Source organism: Heloderma suspectum, chromosome 4 (assembly GCF_057233095.1).
Source record: "Heloderma suspectum isolate Gila_16-S chromosome 4, 16-S_ref, whole genome shotgun sequence".
Taxonomy (NCBI): Eukaryota; Metazoa; Chordata; class Lepidosauria; order Squamata; family Helodermatidae; genus Heloderma; species Heloderma suspectum.
In genome coordinates, this window is record NC_139461.1 from 308,232,415 (window position 1) to 308,245,387 (window position 12,973).

General features: G+C 46.3%; 1 protein-coding gene across 4 annotated transcripts in view; it reads left to right on the plus strand.

Annotated features, from left to right (window-relative positions):
- Positions 1–6,510: 6,510 nt before the first annotated feature.
- UCKL1 (uridine-cytidine kinase 1 like 1) overlaps positions 6,511–12,973 on the plus strand; it is a 53,393-nt gene continuing 46,930 nt past the window's right edge. For 2 of the 4 annotated variants that reach the window (XM_084854413.1, XM_084854412.1), the window contains exon 1: positions 6,511–6,607. In XM_084854413.1, the coding sequence (XP_084710539.1) occupies positions 6,531–6,607 (77 nt within the window). In that variant the 5' untranslated portion in view covers positions 6,511–6,530. Of the gene's footprint in view, positions 7,156–12,973 lie in introns of all 4 variants that reach the window. The other 2 variants (XM_084854415.1, XM_084854414.1) reach the window with 2 other exon arrangements.

Consider the following 12,973-nt stretch of genomic DNA (forward strand, 5'->3'; position numbering starts at 1 on the left):
AGAAATAGACGTTTTTCTGGAATTCTCTTGCTTTCTCCATGATCCAGCGAATGTTGGCGATTTGATCTCTAGTTCCTCTGCCTCTTCGAAACCCAGCTTGTACTTCCGGTAGTTCTCAGTTCGCATACTGCTGAAGCCTAGCTTGTAGGATTTTGAGCATAACCTTGCTGGCATGTGAAATGAGCGCAATTGTGCGATAGTTTGAACACTCTTTGGCGTTGCCCTTCTTTGGAATTGGAATGTAAACTGACCTTTTCCAGTCTTGTGGCCACTGTTGAGTGTTCCAAATTTGTTGGCATATTGAGTGCAGCACTTTAACAGCATCATCTTTTAGGATCTTAAATAGCTCAGCTGGAATACTGTCATCTCAGCTAGCTTTTTTGTTAGTAATGCTTCCTAAGGCCCACTTGACTTCACTCTCGAGGATGTCTGGCTCAAGTTCAGTGACCGCACTATCCTGGCTATCAGGGACATTAAGAACTTTCCTGTATAGTTCTTCTGTGTATTCTTTCCACCTGTTCTTAATCTCATCTGCTTCTGTTAGGTCCCTGCCTTCTTTGTCCTTGATCATGCCCGTCTTTGCACAAAAAATTCCCTTGATATCTCCGATTTTCTTGAAGAGATCTCTAGTCTTTCCCATTCTGTTGTTTTCTTCGATTTCTTTGCATTGTTCATTTAAAAAGGCCTTGATTATACTTCTATTAATGGAGCCCAAAATATTTGTATACTGCTCCACATCCAAAGATTGAGGAGCAGCAAACAGCAGAGATAAAAAAATAAAACACCATGTTAAAACCATTCAAACATTTTAAAAAGAAACAAGTTCTGATAAGACCGAATTTAATAAACCACGGCTGGTCACTCAAGGAAGACTTCCCAAAATAACGATGACTTCAGGAGGTGCCAGAAGTAACACAATGTTGGCGCCTGCCTGACTGCCAAAGGCAGGGAGTTCCACAGTAAGGGGGCCACCACACTTAAGGCCCTTTCCTGGTGGACTCCAGCTGGGCCATGGGTCCATGTGGAACTACCAGGAACATACCTTCTGATGACCTCAGTGACTGGGCAGGTTGGTAAGGAAGAAGGTGCTCTCTCAGGTATTGATCATTGAAATCAATGGGGCTTGCTTTTGAGTAGATATGTATAGGATTGTGTTGTAATTGGGTGAGTTTTTGGAGACAGTCTATTGCATGATAGACGTTAAGCAGGATTCAAGACCTCTGCTTTACAATTCCTTTCAAGCCACTGGGTGGAGCTATTCTTACACAACAGCATTTCCTATCAGGGACTACACACAAACGTTTACAAGGTCATCCTGACTGATCATCAGAAATGTCGTGCAAAGAGGGCTTCTGCAAATATTAGCCATGTCAACAAGGTGTTGGATGTTGGAGTAGATAGCTCTAGCCCAACATCAGAATGAGATAGATTTTACTCTGATCCAGCAATAGTAATTCTGATCAGAAATGGGACCAAAGCTAAGACCCAGATACTACCCTTGATTTTTTTGGTTATTTATTTACTGTTTTATTATTTTTATTTATTTACTGAATTTTTGTGTGTGTGCACAAAGAGAAAGAATTTGTATAGCCACCCATCAACATATGATTTCTGAGCAGATCACAGAACATGGAGGATTTGAACTCAGATCTCCAGATGTGCCCAGGACACAGCATGAAATGGGAGAAAGTGTTACTTAAGGAAATTCATGTTTAGTACAAGCAGCTGCTGAGTGAAGGAACCACCATATGGGCAGAGCCAATATATATACAAACTTCACGCTCTTTCCTGGCTGAATGACATTGCAGTGCAAACTAACCCTGTAATTGTCGCTGTATAGGGCTGTCACCCAGTTACAGAAATCTTGATTGCTTGATGGCATAACTTCCAACTAATCAATTAAATCTGCATATGAATAAAACAATAGTTCTGAAGAAAAAGGAATACTTCCTTTGTTTTTAGATTATGCACACATACGATGTGGCAGCCAGTTGGATAGCAGGGGCCAAGAGGTCTGAACGTATAACACTGCTTGTGGCCCGTTTGCACTGGCTGCCTGTATGTTTCTGAGCCCAATTCAAGGTGCTTGTTTTGATCTACATGGCTTGGGATCAAAATTACTGATGGAGTGCCTCTGCCGATATGAACCTACACTATTATCACATCTGAGGTCTTCCTCTGAAGGAGGCTTGAAGGATGGCAACAAGGGAGAGGGTCTTCTCAGCGACAGCCCCCTGACTCTGGAATACTCTCCCCATGAGGTCTGCCTGACACCAGGATTGTTATCTTTGCAGCGTCTCCCAGGCATTTGATATCACATGGGTTTTTAGTGTCAGTTGTTTGATCAGGTCACGGTACCTTATCATAACTATGTTTTAGCTGTTTTAAATTGTTTTTAAATGGTGTATGTTAAAAGTTTTTTATATTATCTTTTTTGTTATGTTGTGTTTAGGGGTTGTAATGTTTTGTGAGCTGCCCAGAGAGCTTCGGCTATTGGGTGGCATAGAAATGAAAGAAATGAAATGAATGCAGCAGACACCGACTTGGAAAAGGATTTTCCCTCCTGCGTAGGGGATGGGAAGTGTCTCCTAAAATGAAATTGCCAACCTGTGGTTTTCATATATCAAATAATAATTGTTTTAATAAGCAGTCCAATTAATTGGGGCACTTTTTAAATCTATCTAACTTTTAAAAATCGACTCATCTGACCAATTAATCAGCTAAACATAGTGTGCCCATAAAACTGGGCATTCCTTGTACACACATCAGCGCAGTGGCGTGGACTAAAACACCTTCCATGCTGCTGCCGGCAACTGTGGATTGCTGCTAAGGACTGGTAAATGGCTGCCTATATTTGTTTATGTTGTTTATTTATTTTTATATTATCCAGGTTTCTTCTTCCAAAAAAAGAGTAGCTCGAAGTGGCTTACAAAATATAAAAACAATGGGTTGGCTCCAACCCTCGCATGAGTGGAAGTCCACTCATGCAATGGGACTCCCCTGTCCTCTCCTCCCCCCCTCCTCATAGCGCCCAGGTGTGTCCCAAATCTGCTTTGGAGGGTCCCCCAACCCTCTGAAGCAGATTTGGGGGGCACACGGGGTGAAGGAGAAATCCATTCCACCAGCGATTCCCTTCCACTGGCAGAATGACACCACTGGATGCAATCCAATAAAGCAATAACAATAATTAAAATATATTAACAAGCTAAAAACAGCAGCAAACACACAAAAAATGAAAACAATGACCAATACATAAAATTCAGCAACAGCAGAGTCAAATGCTTGTTTAAGATAGACACTTGCAGGTGGAGCACAGCTCAAGAGGAAGATTATATAACCTCTTGTGGCAGGGAGTTCCACACACGGGATGCTACCACCAAGAAAGCCCCTTTGTTCTTTCCCACCAGCCACGCTTCTGAAGGCAATAGTACACATGAGAGCTGATCTTAAAGGATGGGTAGGATCACCTCGTGCAAGCTACCACCCCGTTATGGATTATGGGTCCTGCAGCGTTCTAATCAGCCTACCAGCTGACCAGCCATTCCTCCTGCTGCTTTGACCTACAAGCTCCACATTCCATGAAACTGTTTATTATTTAGTGATTTGACTTTGACTTCTGTACGAGGATTACCACGGAGGTTACAGTAAAAATATAAAATCAGAAAAATACCAACCCCACCACCACACACACATACAGTCAATCAAATAACAAATAAACTAGCAGAATGAAAGCAGCAATAAAAGCAGATAATAAAACAACTCAGATAGTGACAGCCCAGGAAAATAAAAAGGTTTTTGATGCGTACCTGGAAAGAGAGGTGATTAATGTAAGCCCTAGGGAAAGAGTTCCTTAAATGGTGTGTCCCAAATAAGGTTTTCTCCACAGTAGGCATCTGCCTCACCTCAGGTGGTGGGGGTGCCCAAAGAAAGGCCTTCAAAGATTATTGTAGGGCATGGGCAGGTTAATGTGGAAGGGCCATAAGTCAGTGGTAGAACAAGTCAGTGGTAGAACAGAGAGCCAGTATGGTGTACTGGCGAGAGTGTGAGGCTGGGAGTCGGGAGATCCGGGTTCTAGTCCCCACTCGGCCATGGAAGCTCACTGGGTGACTTTGGGCCAGTCACAGACTTTCAGCCCAACCTACCTCGCAGGGTTGTTGTTGTGGGGATAAAATGAAGAGGAGGATTATGTACGCCACCTTGGGTTCCTTACAGAGGAAAAAAGGCAGGATATAAATGCAATAAATAAACAAACAAACATCTGTTTTACATGGAAAAGGTCCCAGTTTCAATTTCCAACATCTCCAGGTAGGGCTGGGAAAGTTCCCTGTCTGACACCTTGCAGAGCCACGGCTGCCAATCAGTGCTGACAATACTGAGAGATATGGACCAATCGTCTGACTCCATATAAGGCAGCTTCCTATGTTCTTGTGGAACCAGACGTTCCATAAAGTATCAGGGTCCCAAGCCATGCAGGGATTTAAAGATGAGTGCTAGCAATTTGAATTGCACTTGGAAACAGACCAGTAGCCGCTGGAGTTCTTTCTACTCAGGCAAAATAAGTTCCCTCTTCGTGCCCTGAAGCTGTTCCGTTTTGTACTGACTGCTTTTTCTGAACCAGCCCCACGTACAACACATTGCAGTAATCCAGCCTATGTTTAAGAGTACCATTGACTGGTTGCCTTCCCCGGCACTGTAGTCCTTTCCAGACTATAAGAGAAACACAGACGCCAGGAAGACCAAGGGAAGAACCTGGATAAAAAGGTTGCCTCATCCCTGCCAGACCTCACCGTCAAGGTGAAGATTTCTGTTATTCACATGGATCTGTCTTGTGCCCTCTTAATTTGCACGCAGATCTTCTTTTAACCCCTACCGACACTGACGCTATTAATGGCTCTCCAGACAGCTGCAGAGTGCCAGTGAGATGCCAGAGAGCAGGCGGTGCTCTTGCCTGATCCCTTCTTGGCCTCCTCTAGAGCATCTGTGTTTTCTGCAACGGCAGATATTATATCACAGTTTGCTATTTCAGTGGCTGTTGGTGGTGAGGGAAACCGAGGCGGCTCTTGTTCTCCAGCATGATGCTAGGAGCATGGGGGTGGGGCATGTTCTTTCTTTTTATAGGAGCTGCTTGTCATGCTTCAAGAACTGGGCTGAATGCATGGCCTACCTGTGGCTGTGTGTGTGTGTGTAAAAGAGAGAGATTTAACCCGTTAGGTTTTAGAAACTTGAGAAGCTAATTATCGTCTTCAGCTCCATTAACAACTTTATGGAAGAATTTATGGGAGGGTCCAAGCACCAGAGATCTCTGCATGGGTGCTTCCCCTTGCAGGCCTCATTCTCGCAAATCCCCTTGGTGGGCCACATGGCACAGCTGTGTAACATAAATATCTTCAGCAGCTCTGGCAGGAGTGGAGACAGGGCCGTGATGCCCTTTATGCCACAGCTTATCAGCCATCCATCTGACAGGGAGCCAGGAACTTCAACTCAGTCCAACACTCCTGTTCCCTAAACCACCGCTCTAACGGATGTGTTGCTGGCCTCTGGCTGTGATTGGCTAAGCTGCTATGATATCACAGAAGGGTTGGGCAGGCAGCACTTTCTTGTGAGGGCACATTGCAGGGAAGGATGGATAGCGACAGGCAAGCTGTCCTACCAGAGAAACTGTCTGTTCTTAATGAATTCACTGAGAAATCAAACTTCCAAGTTCCCAGAATACAGTTTGAAAACCATTGGTCAAGTTAATAACCTCAAGGGAATCCTTACACGCCAAGCAGACTTTAAAAACATCAAGTTGTAAAATCCTTATCTTTTTTGTCCACCAGCCTAGATCATCACCAATTAAAATAAAAATTAATAATAATAATAATTTTAAAGCTCTGCTTTTTGCATGCAAAGCAACTGCTCATTTGCCCTTTGCATTTATTTAAAAGAAGGCTGAATCTACACATAGCGGTTATACCGTTTGTTGATTATTCGCTCAGTCGCTTCCGACTCTTCGTGACTTCATGGGCCAGCCCACGCCAGAGCGTCCTGTCGGCCGTCGCCACCCCCAGCTCCCCCAAGGTCGAGCCCGTCACCTCCAGAATATCACCCATCCACCTTGCCCTTGGTCGGCCCCTCTTCCTTTGGCCTTCCACTTGCCCTAGCATCAGCATCTTCTCCAGGGTCTCCTGGAGTTATACCGTTATCATGCCGTTATCATAACTACTGGTGCCCACTGGTGTCATGCGTCCCAGTAGTTATGATAACGGTGTAACTGCTGCGTGCAGATGAGAGCGACGGCGGGCCGCGCTTCGGGGACCGCTCAGTTTCCTCCCCTTCGCGGGCCGCTCCTCCACGGCCCCCCCCGAACTACAACTCCCGCCATGCACAGGGCTGCAGCGCTTCCGGGTGCTTGTAGTCCTCTCGAGCTCCCCGCCGCGCTGGGCTCCGGGCGCCGCCGCCCCCTGGGCGCACTACAACTCCCGTGAAGCCGCGGGGGCCGCGGCGAGGGCTCTCCGCGGCTGCTGCTGCACAGCTGATCGGGCGGCGCGATGGCTGCAGCGGGCGCCGCGGGCGCGGGGCGCGGGGCGGCCGCAGGAGCCGGGAGAGGCGACCTCGGGGAGGACAGGTGAGGGGAGCGGCTGCGGGCGCGCCCGGCGGAGGGCCCCGGGGATTCCCGCCGGGCGGGCGCGGCCGCGCCTGGTCGTCAAGGGGGAGGCAGTTCGATAGCAACCCCGGGCAGGGATGGGATGGGCAGGCAGGCAGGCAGGCAGGCAGGGCTTCTTTCCCAATGCGCGTCCGTGCAGCCCCTGCTCGGGCCCAAGCAGCCCCATCTGCCCCCGTGATCCGCCTCCAGCAGCGGCCCGCGGGGCGCCTCGGAGGCGCTCCCGAGCAGAAGCTGAGAACGACGGCCCTGCCCCCGTGCTGCTCCTCCGCGTGACTGAGCGCCAAAGGTAGACTGCCCCGGGTCCTGGAGGCTCTGCTCAGCCATCCTGGCTGCCGGTCGGCCTTTTCCTCCAGGGATTCGACTCGTGATCCAGGGGTGCAGAACCTCTTTCAGCCCAGGGCTGGATGCAAGTTCGGAGACGCTCTTGCCCATTCCGGTGGTGGGCCAATGGAGCGGGGTCAAAGAGACCAGAAATACCTGCCTGTTTTAGGTTCGGTCTCTTCCTGCCGGTAAGTGAGAGTCATTTCGACCTTCTAGAGTTGGGGAAAATTGTGCAAAAGACAGGAAGCCACCAAATGATTGGTGGTTGGCTTCTCACCCCTGGTCTAATTCTCCCCGTTTCTTTCTTCCTTCCTTCCTTCCTTCCTTCCTTCCTTCCTTTAAGCTTTGTTTAAGCTAGTGGCCGCTGCTGTGTCTTGTGACCGTGAAATTCATGATTTGCCAGCTGACCAGGAAAACCCGATGTGGCCTGCTCTTGTACCATTATTAGCAGGTTGATCCACAGCAGTTGGCAGCAGGTGAAGGTTTCTCCACCGAGTGGAGAAAAGCATAGTCTCCTGTTAATGCAGGTAGCTCAAATTGTTGTTTTGAAGCGGCACAAGGGCAAAGCCTGGTCAGGAAGTTGGGAATAACCGTGGGAAGTGCTGCTCCTTTTTAGCAGCCCTGCTAGTCCATTTAAGTGGGTCACCCCAAATACACGAGGGAAGGAGAAAATGTAGATCCACGCATCCCATCCCGACAGGTTTGCTTTAGAGAGGGAGGTGAACATGCTTGGCAAGTCAAAAATCCCAGGAACGTTTTGTAGGATCCTGCCTGCATTTACAGCTTGGCAGTGCTACTTGGCTGTTAAACTGACTTTTGTTCTAGCCGTGGTATTTGGACTTCAGCTACTAGATGACTTTGGCTGTGGGGCACTGTAGAAATGAAATTAATAATAATAATAATAATAAAAAATAACCTGACTGTAGCTTGGATGTTGCTTGGAGGAGCCACTAAGATTTAAGGTGGAAATTGGGGGATAATTATAGCATCATTATCAGGACAGCGATCTCCCCTTTCCAGGCAGCACAGAGCATCTCCTCTATGCCTTCCCATCGTTATGACCACACCAGCCCTCTTTAAGCCCCTCCACTTCCTTCCTCTTATGGTTTGCTTCAGCATCAAGATTCTAGCCCTCATTTCTGCTTCTGATTACATCACTTCCCCCGTTTCCCTTCTGTTGCTGCTACTATTGATGTTCTCCATGTGCCACTTGAGGCCTTTCCAGGTGACTGCTTTAATGTGTTACTTGATCAGTTGTTATGGAGAGGGGGATCCAAAATTTGTTTTGTGTCTGTGTGTGCGTATAGATCGATATACCAGTTTTGTACATATGCACGTATTTGAGTTCTATTGCTTTTGATTGCAACATTAACGTTATACTGCTCCAAAGATTTCCTTATAGCTTGAATAGGAAAGCACAATGCCTCAAGGACCGATTTTTGCCTTCTTTGCACATGTTGTACCAAACATAATGAAACTTGAAATGTCCCTGGGTGTATTTCTTTCTCTTTATCCAGAATATTATCTTAATTATGCTATCAAAAACTTAGAGAAGGACAACAAAATCTCTGTTTTCCACTGCTGGGAAATATATTTCCTTGGAGACGCACCAAACCTGAGACTAACTTCTTCTTTTTTTTAACTTTTTAAACTTTTATTTGATCTGCCTGTAGATTGTCAAGTCTAAACCAGTTGTGGTAGGGTGCAGGCCTAGCTTTTTTTAGCAGCTGTCACACATGGACACTGATGGGGTTATAGAAATAACAATATTCATCCTCATCCTCATCATCTTAAAGCCACAGGTCTTGGCTGAGATGCTGTGATGCCATGGAATGTTTGCAAACATTCTGACTTCTGAGGAGGAAGGGTCAGCCATGGAATGTTGAAAATCCATACTGCTTTGCAGGAAAAGCTGGGGGAAGAAGCCTCTTGCAGGGTTTAGGAAGAGGAAGGGTTGTGTGCTGCTGGCAGGAAAGAATTCAGGCAGGCTGGGTGGCCTGAACCTCATATAATACTTCAGTACAACAAGACACTGTTGTCTGCAAGTTTCTTACACTGTATATGTCTGTCCTCATCTTGTATCAGCTGATGGGATGGATATATAAATAAGCAAAGAATAATTCTGCAGGCTGACCAATGCTGATGTTTAACATTACTCTTCCTGTGACCGTAGGCTCTGTATTTTATGCTTTTCATGCTGAAAAGTTCACTGGGAAACTTTTCCTGCTAAAACTGGAAGCTGCTTCCCAAACAGTGGGAATGCTCCTTGCTGAAATGTCCTCAGCAACGAGTTAACCCAGACTGGCTGTTGATCTTGCTCATTTGGACACTAGCAAGAAGCTCTGGCGAAGTCAACGTTCAACAAGTCTGGCATTCTCCTTTGTTGTGTTGTTGTGGGCCTGGAATTTAATCCACTGTGGGGATCGGCCTTCTGGGAAGTGTGGCAGTTTTAACCTGTTTCTCGCTTGCATGTCTGTATTTTTATTTTTATTTTTTTAACAATATTGTGCAGGGGTGGACTGACACGTTTTGGCCAGTACTGAAAGCAACAGCCCTCCTCTCACTTTAGAAAGATAAAACGTCCAACATGTTATCATTGTATTACGTGTTTGCCCATCACTGCACCATTCCATCGGATGCTGCTTACGGGACTGAGCAAACTCACAGCATGATGTCGTGTCATGCATTTTGCCTTCCTAGATGTTCCAGGAGAGAGGAGGAGATGGCCCACGTCAGCTGTAAAGTGTAGTTCCAGCCTGTGAAACTGCTGCAGTAATGTTCCACTGAAAGAAAGCAGGTTTCTCCCCTCTCCTTGTTTGGATGGAGAGTAAAATACATGAGGTGCCCACCCTACAAAATAGCTTTCGTCTAGGCCAGCCTTCCTCAACCTACAGTTGTATTGGACTGCAACTCCCATCATTCCCAGCGATCATGGCCATTGGCCGTCCAACAGAACTGAAGGGCACCAGGCTGGGGAAGACTGGCTTAAACTAAGTCTAAGAAAAACAACCAAGTTAATTCACGTTTATTATTTATTGTATTCTTACATTTTACATCCCGCCTTTTTTCCTATTGCAAGGAGCCCAAGGCGGCTTACGTGGTCCTCCTCCTCTCCATTTTATCCTCACAACAACCCTGTGAGGTAGGTTAGGCTGAGAGTCAGTGACTGGCCCAAAGTCATCCTGTGAGTTCCATGGGCAAGTGGAGACTGGAACCCTGTAGTCCTCCTTCCAGGGCTGAAATTAAACTGAAGAACATGTAACTGAACTGAACACGTCTTCTTCCCCTATTTACCTTTGTCACTGTTTCCTTTCCCTCTTTCTTTCTGAAGCCTAGAGAAGTGTTGTAGCTTCTCAGCAGCCCTGTAAGATAGGCAGGGTGCATGCTGCAGTAGTGCAGAAGAAGAGCAGTGTTTAACCAAGGATACCCCGTAACTACATTCCGAACAACGCTGCATATCCCAGAGGCCCTACTAGGTAGGGCGAAATGGCTTTCTTTTTTTCTCAGCAACAATACTCGGCAGTTTGAACGATGGGGGAAAAGCAAACAATGTCCTTGAAACAGGAGCATTTCCTTCAAGGATTATTTCTGAATTCCATACAAATGAGATAATAACAATAGCACACTGACTGAATGGAGTGCTCCTTAGCCTCCAAGGTCCCAGTCCACTTGGAATGTCTCTGATGCAAGCCCTGCTAAAATGAATGGGAGCACAGCTGCCCCTGCATTCACTTCCTGTCTCAGTGGGGCTTGTGCAGGAGATGGTCCTGGTATTTATTTATTTGCAACATTTGTATACTGCTCCACATCTAAACAGATTCTGGAGCAGTGAACAAGACATGAAATGAACAAAAGATAAAAAGAAGAATCATGATATTAAGATTATTCATGGTATTAAGAATAGGCCCCAAAGCTCCTTAGGTTGCAGTCCAATGCATGAAAAAGTCCAACAACTCCCAGCATGCCCCAGGCAGCATGGCTGGCTGGGGAATGCTGGGAGTTGTAAGACTTTTTCTGTCTAAACATGCATTGGATTGCACCAATAGAGCATATCTTACTCTTACAGCCACCCTCCTTGCTACTCTCCTCCCTCCCTTGTCCTCTCCACTTTGGAAATTTAATTTGCAATCTACTTGGGGCAGGGACCTCCATATCTTGCTTTGATTCCTTTGATAGAGTGCCATGTATGTTCATGGTGCTGCACAATGAATGATGATTATAATGGCAAAGCTGTGGAGTCTAACCAAGTGCACTTGAATGTACTGGGCCTTCCTTCCGAGTAAGCATGCTCAGCATTGCACTGTTTTGGAAGTGCAATTCCTGAACGTAGTTCTTACTAAAGCATGCAACTGCAGTTCACCAGCAGTCCCAATTCTACAACCAGATCAATGTTATTTGGTCCTCCAGTGGCCCTGCAAAAGTTTCATCGTGAGGTGGTTAAAATGTTTGTCCACAGGTTGACTTGAAAGGGGGAAAACTGTCTCCTGACTTGTAAATTCAGAGGAAGATTCCATGCTTTTAATGTTAGAGTGCTCTCTTGGATTCCGTCATGCCCCAGCTCTATCTGAATACATGGGGGCCATAACTGGAGACATCACTGTTTGATGATGCCAGTTGGTATAGAATCCGACTGTCTGTAAGGCTGATCATTTTATGGGGGAAACCTCACTTCCTTCTGGCCTCCAGATCACTATCTGGGGAACAGAGTTTCCCCCGAGGATATAGACGCTGGCAATCCCTAGAACAAATAAACAGAGATCTAGTTCTCCTTGCTAGAACAGTAAACTAGCATGTGCAGACTGTACCACTTTGGATTGCTGGCCAGATTTGCATTATAGACCATAGGCTGTCACGGAGAAAGGTGTTTAGTCTCGCCTTCTGCAAGACATGCTAGTGTTTTCTGGGAAAGTTGCTGTGTATGAAAGAGCATTCCATCATGCAAGCACCCTAGCTGCATTCTGAGTGGTACAGCCCTGACACTGGTTGACTCCCTGAGTCAGAACGAGGCCAAAGCTAACACTGAACCAACCTGGTGATTTGGCAGCCATGCCACCTCTGTTGCGCTGATTCCTTTTGGAGCGGCCTTGTTTTCAGTATAAACCATTAGCCCGCATAAATAGTTCTTGTTTAGCTCTTGCAGCTGGCGCTCCCTTCTTGACAGGCTGCTATGACTCGGCATTCTTTTGATATGCGCCCGGTGATGTGAGTGCCTTTGATGTAGGTGCCTGCTGGTTCGGGGTCTTCTGTCGCGAGGGGGCGATGTTGCTGTGCCATTGGCCAATCTAAGGCAGGGGCAGTGGGGACTCTCAAACCCCTCCAGGAAAATACTGACTGAGGGTCAAGTCAAACATTATGACCCTTGATATGGAGTCCACCTGAAAAAAAACAGTTTTCCTGTGATGGTGCTCTACACCGTGACTACGAATTTTGAAAGCTCCTTTCCGCTTGCATGATCTGCTCGCTTGACAGTGTCAGCTTTCTGTCCAGCAGAGGGATGGGCAGGTCTGTTTGTTCCAGCTTCTACAACTTCTGAACTTTTTGAACCACAATTTCGTTCCAGCCTGTTTCCGCATCAGTTTGTAAATTTTGTAGTAAGTGTTTAGTGTTGTAAGTCTTGTGGAGCAGGAACCTGTGTCCTTAGCCTATGCTACTCTAGAATGCACCAGATACGTTGACAGTGCTATGTAATAGTAGTAGTAGTAGTTTATTGACCCGTATTATTACTTAATTTGTTCAGGTTAAATTTAAAAATTTACACTGCAGTCCTATATACCTCTAGAGGGTTCCACCCTTAAAAGCATCCTCAAAATAATTTTATGTAGATAGATATACATTTACCTGGAAGTAAGCACATTGAACTCAGTGAGAGCAGACCTGTATAGGCGTGCACTGTTAATTGTTTCTTAGCCATAGTTTACTGATCTAGCTTGATCTAGCAAAAGAGCGCTGACTGTTTTGTGTGCTGATGGTTTTCCTACAAATGGTATTTCTTGCCCAGGAAATCAC